Source organism: Vigna radiata, chromosome 11 (genome assembly GCF_000741045.1).
Source record: "Vigna radiata var. radiata cultivar VC1973A chromosome 11, Vradiata_ver6, whole genome shotgun sequence".
Taxonomy (NCBI): domain Eukaryota; kingdom Viridiplantae; phylum Streptophyta; class Magnoliopsida; order Fabales; family Fabaceae; genus Vigna; species Vigna radiata.
The window spans coordinates 4295202-4305328 of NC_028361.1; the positions used below are offsets into that span (position 1 = coordinate 4295202).

Below are 10127 nucleotides of genomic sequence, written 5' to 3' on the forward strand. Positions count from 1 at the left end.
TCTGAGTCTGCAGAGACCAAAATACCCTGTTTCAGCGTTTGGATCTTACATACATGCATACATATTTTAGTACATTAAACAGAGACAAGTAAAGCAAAGCAATGTCACCCAAATTTTGACGGAAACAGGGACGAGACGAGTAGGGTTAGCTAGCTAGCGTGACAGTACAGTGACCTAGTGGACCAAACAGGCCACTATCTTTTTTTTTTTTTTTTATATATATATATATATATATTATATTTAATATTTAAATTTTGTTTTGGCATGACTTGACCAGGGTACCCTATGAGCCTCTTTAATTTTCTTTTGATCTTGAACAGCTCCTTCCAAACCCTTTCTCTCTCTTTGATGCAACTATGCCTGTGGAGCTTATGATGGGTTATAGGAACGACAGTTTCGCCGAAGAGAATGCTGTTCGAGAAGCCGCGTCAGGGCTAGAGAGCGTGGAGAAGCTCATCAGGTTGCTGTCACACGCTCAGCTGCAACAACACCAACTTCAACAACAATCGCACGCGACCAATTCAAAGTCTTCCATGGAAATTGAATCCGATTACGGAGCTGTCGCTGACGTGGCGGTTTCCAAGTTCAAGAAGGTTATTTCGCTTCTGGGCCGAACCAGAACCGGTCACGCGCGCTTCAGAAGAGCCCCTGTGCCTCCACCTCCTCCTTCCGAACCTAGATTCTACCGCGCAACGCCGCTGCAGCAGATCCCGCCGCCCCCCGAACACCCTTTCATCCCAAAAAATGCTCCGATTGAGACCAAGGACTCTTCCAAGACCATCAACTTCTCTTATTCTAATTCCTTCGTCTCCTCCCTCACCGGCGACACCGACACCAAACAGCCCTCTTCCTCGTCGCCTGCGGCCGCGACGCCTTTTCAGATCACGAATCTCTCTCAGGTCTCCTCCGCCGGAAAGCCTCCTATTTCTTCGTCTTCGTTGAAGAGGAAGTGCAGCTCTGATAATTTGGGTTCTGCCAAGTGTGGCAGTTCCTCCAGCCGATGCCATTGCTCAAAGAAGAGGTAGATATATGTCACGCTCTGTCTTTATTTTTATCCTAAAAAATCGTTTGAAAAAATAAACTGTTTCCGTGATGTCTGGTTCTGATGCATTATTTTTTGGATTGGTGTGATGCAGCAGAAAAATGAGGTTGAAGAGGGTGGTGAGGGTACCCGCAATAAGTTTGAAGATGGCTGATATTCCACCGGATGATTATTCTTGGAGGAAATACGGACAGAAACCGATTAAAGGATCTCCTCATCCAAGGTGCATAAAACAACATTACATCGTGTTCTGATTTACATTATCCACCCCTTCGATTTCAAATTTCAAAATGAACCCTTGTTTTGTTTCCATTTAGAAAGATCTTATCATGGCTTGGTTTCTGTAATTTGCATGTTTTATTGTGGAGTTAATTTTGCATAGGTGAAGTAAGGTTTATATTTGTCTTGAATTATTGATTGCAGGGGCTATTACAAGTGCAGCAGTGTTAGAGGGTGTCCAGCGCGCAAGCATGTAGAGAGGGCTCTGGATGACCCTTCTATGTTGGTAGTAACCTATGAAGGTGAACACAATCACACACTCTCTGCAGTCGAAGCTACCACTAATCTTATCCTAGAATCTTCTTAGCTGATTAATTAATCACCGATTTCCCATCACAGAGTATATTCTGATCATGCCATTCATGGCTTGTACACTTGAAAATTTTACTCTCGAAGGAGATTAATTAATTGATGGGTGGGTGTATTCCTTCCATGTTCACATGTTCTATACACTTGTTTTCCTTTTCCTTTTCCTTTTCCTTTTCTGCTCTCTTCAAAACTTGGACCGACCGACCGACACTGAATCCATCCATGGCCACTGTTTACATATTTTTGTTTTAAAAAAGGGTGAAGATGGCGTATTTGGTAACGGGTTTAATTTAATCCGATTCAACTCGAAAGAGAAAAAAGAAGAAAGGAGGAAGTGGGGTTGGTATTATTCCTTTTCCTTTTCCTTTTCCTTTTCGTTTCTGGTTGATTGCTTTACATGTGGTTGTGATCTTGGATGCTCATGGATGAAAAAGACGGAGTCAAAGAAAGGATGGGATGAGGAGGGACATGTGCTGTTAATTGCTAAAGAAGGTTGACTAAAAGAACAGAGTGGTTGGCACTTGGCAATTGCCAGTTAGAACGGCAAATTATAGTGAATGGAACTGGGAAGAAAGAGAGTTTCAATACAATTTTTGTTTGAACCCTTTGGCTTCTACCATAAAGTCTTGTTGCAACGTTAGTAGTACATTCGTTTAACGTCTTTAATGTCTGTTTGGTTTAATGTTTAAAACATTAAATTCATGTTTACCTGTTCTGTTTTTGGTCTCACGTTCTAAGCGAGTTTTATAGAATTAATTGATATTCTGAATGGAAAAGCTACGCCAAAGTCAAAATGGGTGGGTGTGGAATTCATTCAGTTCATAAGTTCATACACTGAAGGCTCCTACCTTGTTTTAAATTTCTGTAGTTGTTTGCTTTTCCATTGCTTTTTCTTCAACGTACAAGCCCTCTTTTGCTTCTTCGTCCATTTCGTTTCACCATTTTCTTTCTATTGTTTTTTACCAAATTATTTTAAATGCTAAATAATAAAAGTTTATTATATAAATTCAAATTTGTTGATTAATTTTGTAAATATTTTTAGAATGTTTTTTACCAATTAAATAAATTTGAATCATTTGTAGGAATCACTGTTTTTGGATATGTAAAAATAAAAATACTGCATCAAATGTAATTTTTTTAATACTCTATATCTGGCGTATCATAACATGTTTCATCCGTCTCAGGAACTAAGTGGGAGTAAGGTCACTTCTTGCTACGCTTTTTATTTTATTTTATTTTATTATTAAACATTGGAATTTTATTAAATTCTTATGTTTAGAGTTTTCATCATGGATTTTTTTTCTTTGTTTAGTTCTCTTAAAAATTAAAATGATTTATTATTGTTGTTAGTCTATTTTATCAATTTAGTTATTCTAATTTTAATAGTAAAATTTAGTTTCAAATTAAATGTAGGTTAAAATACAATATATTTAGATTCTTTGGCTAACTTTTATAGAATAAGAGGCTTCATTTCTATTTTTTTTTTCTCTTATTTTAACATGTCAGCATTTCATAATTATTATTAATTAACATAAAAAATTAGGTTGTTCAACTACTACGTTTCAATCGGTCACACTACTACTAGGTCAATTTTTTTTCTTTTGTATGTGACATTATGTGATTCTAACCATGTAACGCATGGATTAATTGGAATCGTTTTATTTCAGTTTAATAAGTGATTTTAATTAATGTTTTTAACATAATTGCGTTAAGAATATAAAAATTATAATTTCTTAAAAAATAAAGCGAGTAAATATTAAGTAGCATGTTTTATGAAAATTATATATAAAATTACTTTACATTGGTCATAAATACTATCTGGCTAGACATTATTAAACTTGGGAATGTAGAGATTAGTTATTCCAACAATTGCATCATTATAAAAGATTTAGAAAAATAATAAAATTCACCTTTTACAAGAGCATATACTAATTTCTTGAATTAGTTAATCTAAATACCATATAAAAGATCACTATAAAACTTAGAAAATTAATAATAAAAATCTCCAATATGACAAAATTATCAGGGGAAAAAATAGAGACTCTGCAAGTTGCGAAATTAAGAGTAAATACATTTTAAATTATTTCAAGTAACAAATTTACATTTAAAATAAAGTAGAAAAGATAATGTGTCTTCAAAGATTTCCTAGCTGTCACAATTTTCCACTCTTTAGTTAAAAAAAAAAATAATGTTAAAAAACTTAACTAAATATAAAAATCTTTAAAATAACAAAAAAAAAATAGCAAAATAAATAAAAAGGTTTAATCTTTGTTCTTTACGTTCAATTCTTCGTCCTATCATATTGAAAAGTGTTAAGATATCTGTGTTCCTTGAAGCATGAATTATGTTTTTAGAATCTATACAGTAATATCAACAAATCCTCAGTGACATTTAGAAGTAGGAATTCTTTGAAGCAGTTACAAGAAAAAGAAAGAAAGAATTATCTTTTACAAGCTCCAGCGAAGAAGTAAACAATGGAACTAAAACGATCATAAATATCCACATGGCTGACTCTGATATGATATACTTCTGCACAAAGCTTATTGTAACGTGGAAGATTACAGCAACTAAGAGGAAGAAGAAGATCCTGATGAGTGGTTATGATCCTTACAATACTTCACGCTACTCTCCTCCATTTTTTCCAGAATATAGTGTCCCAAAGAGTGCGTTGTCTCCACCAAATTTTCCTTACACAGAAACTCGTTCCCGCAGATCCTTTCCACTTTCCCTGAGAAGTCATGCACAAACACATGCGTCTTCGGGTTCCCACTCTTCTTGCTCCGGGCAAGCACGCCGGCGGTGAAGATCGGAGACATTCTTCCGGGGGCGTCGGGCCAGTCACCTCTTGGTCCGTCCACCAATATCACATCCCAATCCACTTCATAAACGTGGTTGGGAAGATCGTTGAGTCCTAACTTGCACTCAGAAAACAGAAGATTCTGCACCGGCCTGCACTCGTTTCCGGACTGTTCTTTAGCGGAAGCTATCAGCTCCTTCATCTCGCTCCTTCTGGTGGTGTATTGCACGTCGTAGGCATCGATTTCGGGGTGCTTTTCTTCGAAGTAGGCGGCGTAGTACCGGTTTTCATCGATGAAAACGGTTCTTCCGTTGTGGTTGAGGGCTTTCCAGAGGAGGGTCTCCGGGGTGAGGCCAAAGACGAGGAAGTTGCATGGTGAGGAGCACTTTCGGAGGACGTCGGAGATGGTTTTGAGATCGGAGTGGGACATGTGGTAGGTGTCATTGGATTTGGAGGCATAGTGGAGGAGGGTGTTGATGACGGAGGAAGGCAAAGGGGTGTTGGTGAAAGTAGATAAAGGGGTGGAAGAGATGGTGGTGGTGATGGATGAGGTTGTGTCTCTGGTGTAAATGAGGGTGGCGAGGAAGGCGAGGGTGAAGAAGGATATGAAGGCCAGAAGCCATAGGCGGTTGGAGCTTCCTTGTTTCTGGATATATGGGTGGAGAAGAATGAATTTTGTGTTGGTGTTAGTGTTCTTCATGTTGGAATGAAAATTTTAGAGAGGAGAAGGTTTGATTTAAATTAGAAGAAGGGAAAATATTATTGAGAGTGACCCTACAATGACCATATCCTTGGATTGAGGTTCTGTTCTAGAATTGAAAAGAATGTTAACGTTGTTTATGTTGTGTTGAATTTGGTTTTGCTTGATTTATGCAGTTGGTATTCTAGAATAGTTAATTCCCAATATATGTGTTGTTTGAGTTGTGAATGAAGGAAATAAGGATGCTGGGGTGGTTGGATTTAAGGTGAGAGAGAAGGTGTAGCGACCCAATATCTAATTACAAACTGGAAGTCGCTTTTCCTTGGTGATTTAAGCTTTGGTTTCTAAGTAACCCCTTTGGGATAAAAGTAGCTACCTTTGAAGGGGACTCAGTACCTGCTGCAATCGTTTCCTCTCCTTTATAAACTTCTTCTCAGTATCAAATTTCTAATTTTTATACAACAACGACATCATGGTAAAATGAACTGCCAGTGTAACATGTTTGAGTGTCAATGTGAGAATCCGAAGAAAAGGAAAAACAAAAAACGTGTACTTCTTTCTTCCAGTATTCAACTCTGCAACTACTTCTGACTTGATACGACTATTACCTCAGTTGCCGAGACTGCAAGATTACATGTAAACATAAAAGGAATCAACGGTCAAAGACGACTGGTTTTCTAGACACTGCTTTATTTATAATATAAGGGTTAAAACCATTCATGTGTTCTCATTTTTCGTAACTTATTCTGGTCTCCTTTTTTTAAATTTTTCCAATTGAATTTTTATGAGTGTTAATTTCTAATAAATTAATCACTGTCGTTAAAAATTATTAACAGTGTTAAAATATTGTGTAGAGATGGGTAGATGACGTGGTTAAAATTCTCCTTTTGAAGTGTTAAAATTATGCAGAGGTGTTCAAATTTTTCACATTCTCTTTTGGACAATTTTAACACCTCAAAAGGAGAATTTTAACCACATCATCTACTCACCTTTGCACAATTTTAATTTTAACGATTTTTAACGGCAAGGACTAATCTGAAAAAAATGGCATTTTTTTTGTGCACCTTTATAATTTCTTTATGCAACCTAAATTTGAAAAATACCAGTTGCTATATTATTGTTTGTTCTGGATGGTTTGAAACTTTTGAAACTTTCCTCATCCTATTCAGACTCACAAATAAAACATGATTATTTGATTATATGATTTATATTTATCCTGTATCTGTTGAAAAACTCAACATATATTAGAATTGAAAGTGAAGTTGTAGTTAGGATAAACATTCATATGCTAGACACAGAGCACCTTATGTTTTACCTTTATTATAAAAATTTAAATATTTTAATTCTGTTAATAATGGAAAGAGTTTCAAATTGCTCCATTTAATTTTGAATTGATTAATCTGTATTAAGAAAATATGTCATGGTTTACTGACACAGTGATATTAATACATTTTTTAAATTATTCAATCCATAATTAGTTTTTAAAGATATTTTAGTTCTTTCTCACCTTCTAATAATGGCTGCAAATGGAGATGAAAGGATATTCTGAAATTTGGGTAATTTCTTCTCGTACTTCCATAATTTTAACTTGTACTTTTGAATTGTGTAATTTCAAATGTAAATTTATATTTTGAAATGTATAATTAAAAGATATTTTTAATTTTTATATTGTAAAATATATAATTAGTAATATAATTTTTTTAATCTTGGAACGTGAAATCTAAAATATAAAAAAATATATTTCAAATTTTACAATTTAAAATATATTTGTATTTTAAATTAAATTATTCTAATAAATCTTGTTTTCTATTTTAAAATCTACAATTTAAAATATAACTTTGTGCTTTGTGCATTTTACAGTAGCTAAATTTTACTTGTAAGTTAAAATAATAGAAATGCAATAAGAAATTATCTTTGAAAACTAACTTTACAATAAGAAGTTAAAATAATATATTTTCATGATCAATTTTAATTTTGCCTTGAAGTTACTATTCATAAATTGTTCTTAACTATTAACTTTTCATCTAAAAAGGTAGAAGCAGGTAGTCATTTCTAATAAAAATTTGAACAATTTTTTTATAATAGTCTATGGTGATTGATAGTTTCAAATATTCGAATGAATAAAATAGTGATACATAAATTATTATTAAAAAATTGTTAAAAAAATATTAAAATATCGTAATACTAAAAACATACTTCACCATCAATTATGTAAGTGTCTTTATAAATTTGTTCTTACCTTCAATATAATTTAAAATTAACTTTATATATCCATGTCATTAAATTATTTACAACATTTAGGGTGTGTTCTTATTAATGGATTTGAGGGAGATGATTTGGGGGAGATAATTTGAGTAGATTTGAGTGGATTTGAGGGTAATTTTGTTGTTGTTTTTTTGAGTAGATTTGTGGGTAATTGAGAGTGGATTTGAGGATGAAGTTTGTGAGAATTAGTGTAGGATTCGATTGATGTGATAGAATTAAAAAATTTGTTTAATTGATAGAAATTGAAGATTACCAAAATACCCCTAGTTACTAAATTATTATTTTTTATATTTTAAAATTAATTTTAATAATTATTTTACATTTTAAAAATTAATTATTATTTTTACAATTTTTAAAATTAATTTTAATAATTATTACACTGTTTGACATTTGCATGCAAAAGACCACTTCTCTTCTAATTTTACAAAACCACTTATTTCTTTTATCCTTCTTTTATTACTTATAAACCATCCAGACACCTCCTCTATTCTTTTTAGGGTGAATAACTAAATTGAACAATACAGAGAGGAAGAGTATTGATTATTTACTATATACCATTAAAGCCACAAGCTTCATAAAAAGAATGCACATTGAGATCGCTACAGGGGCATTTAAGATAATTTGGATTCCATCCCTCCAAATCTCACCCAATCCTTGGGTGAGTGAACAGTGCAGATATCTCCTATTTCACTACAAATCCATCGTCGTGAATAGTTGTATTTCTTCTCAAGCGAACACGAAAGATAATTCATTTCTCGCTCACAAATATGTGTGAATAGTTATTTCTTCTCAAACCAACACAGGCTTACTTTTAGGATTAATAGTAGGAATAATTTATTCTAACTATTCTATTAGAAAATTGTTATTTTCATTATTACAAATACTCGTAATAAAATGCATTTCAATTGTCATGATTTATCTTTTATTCTATCAATTAATAAATTGATGATCATTAATTTAGAAGATAGTTAAATTCTCACTATATTATAAAAGCAAGTACAATCATAAATAGGATTTAGGGTTTAGCAAAGCTAGGAAAAGTCCAACTTTTATTTTTTTTAGTTTTGTATTTTTATAATACACATATACATATATTAAAAGTATATTTAACTATATCATTTTTTTAATTTTTTAATTAACTAAGTAATGTTTTTATTATATTTATATATCTAAATATTTTATTTTAATTAATGATTAAAATCTTATTTATAAATTTTAATGATTTAAATTATAATACTATTACGTCTACACATTTTTAAATAACATAAAACATAAAAGTTAATCTTTTTTTTATTTTAAAAAATACAAGCTGATGAATTCAAAAATTCAGTTTAACCCGTCAAATTTTGATGAACCAGTAACATTTTAACACATCAATAAATACGTTAAAAATTATTTTTTAATCAATAGTTTAACAGAACCTGGTTTTATTTATTTATTTTTTTTGTGTGTGTTCACAAATATACTCTTGAAATAATAATTTTTTAAAATTAAAATAATCACTTTACCAATTTTATTCCATAAATGACCATTCATTTAAATTTAATAGTTTTTTTTACTATTTTTTAAAATTGAAATAATCTTTAAACCATAATCAAAATGTTAATAAATAAAAACTACATAAATAAAAATGATTTATATTTATTTTTATAATTATAATGATAATAATTTTATGATCATAAAAGTTAAGAGATATACACGGAAAACATATATTTACTAATATACTTAAAATAAATCAAAATATAACAAACATGAAAATGTATAAATAAATAAATTCGTAGTTTAAATAAATCTAAACAATTTGTTTTCAATATAATAGTGAAAACACGAACATTCGTAAGGTAAGTTACTTTACTTTTTTATAAAAAAACAATTTTATTTATTTTATAAATAATTTTTATTTATTTATAGATTATTTTTATTTATTTTATTTAAAAAATAATTAAATTTTAAAAAGATAGTTTAATTTTAAAAAATCAATTAAAGTTAAATAAAATGATAACTTTAAATATAACGTTAAGAAAAAAGTGAATAAAAATAAATCCCCTTTATATTATTTATATTTATATATAGATATAGATAACAGTGTTGTAATTATCAAAACCCTCGTTTAAACATGTGACATCAGAATATGATTAATGTAAATATGGTATGATGCTCAGTGGGTTTTTGTAAAAGTGACACACTCTTCTCACATGCCAATGCTAAAGTTATTATAATCACATGCACATAACGGAATTTAATGGAATTAAACTCAATCATAAATACCATTAAACTTATATTTTCAATGTTATGTTACACTTCTTTATCAAAATCCCACCTTCATCAATTATTTTCAATGGTATATTTTCAATGTCATTTTTTTAATTTTTTTTTGTATTATTTAACATGCATGTTATTTTAATCAGGGATAATAAGGGATGGATTCACACAAAAAATAATTGGCATGTGGCATTAATTTGTTTCGATATTGATTCAATTCGGGTGAGTTTGGTTCGGTTATGTTTAATTAATTCGATTAAGCTTAAATCAGTTTGATTTGGTTCGATTTGGTTTGGTTTGATTCCCTTTACAGTATAATTGTCATGTGACACTAATTTACTTATAAAATATCAATATTTTTTGAATTAATAAAATTATAAATTATATCTATACGTGGTTTATATATATATATATATATATATATATATATATATATATATATATATATATATATATATATATATATATATATA

At 30.8% G+C, this 10127-nt stretch overlaps 2 protein-coding genes across 3 annotated transcripts; one reads left to right on the forward strand and one right to left on the reverse strand.

Moving 5' to 3' along the window:
• Window positions 1-255: 255 nt before the first annotated feature.
• On the forward strand, window positions 256-2493 carry LOC106778065 (probable WRKY transcription factor 15). Of its 2 annotated transcripts, none has more exons than XM_014665954.2 (3): window positions 256-1021; window positions 1137-1265; window positions 1466-2493. In XM_014665954.2, exons 1-3 carry the CDS (start codon window positions 357-359, stop codon window positions 1626-1628), a joined length of 957 nt encoding a protein of 318 aa, XP_014521440.1. In that variant the 5' UTR covers window positions 256-356; the 3' UTR covers window positions 1629-2493. The 2 variants fall into 2 exon arrangements, with proteins under 2 accessions (XP_014521440.1, XP_014521441.1); XM_014665955.2 differs by having other exon boundaries at window positions 1140-1265.
• Window positions 2494-4058: 1565 nt separating this feature from the next.
• LOC106777085 (protein IRREGULAR XYLEM 15) lies at window positions 4059-5308 on the reverse strand. The gene has a single exon (XM_014664604.2). It carries the CDS (start codon window positions 5125-5127, stop codon window positions 4198-4200), a length of 930 nt encoding a protein of 309 aa, XP_014520090.1. The 5' UTR covers window positions 5128-5308; the 3' UTR covers window positions 4059-4197.
• Between the last annotated feature and the right edge of the window lie 4819 nt (window positions 5309-10127).

Excerpts from the sequence above, each read along its gene's own strand:
- LOC106778065 (XM_014665954.2), top strand. The coding sequence starts at position 357 with ATGCCTGTGGAGCTTATGATGGGTTATAGGAACGACAGTTTCGCCGAA. Across the intron at positions 1,022-1,136 it reads TGCCATTGCTCAAAGAAGAG|CAGAAAAATGAGGTTGAAGA; the intron begins GTAGATATATGT and ends GGTGTGATGCAG. Across the intron at positions 1,266-1,465 it reads AAAGGATCTCCTCATCCAAG|GGGCTATTACAAGTGCAGCA; the intron begins GTGCATAAAACA and ends TATTGATTGCAG.
- LOC106777085 (XM_014664604.2), bottom strand. The coding sequence starts at position 5,127 with ATGAAGAACACTAACACCAACACAAAATTCATTCTTCTCCACCCATAT.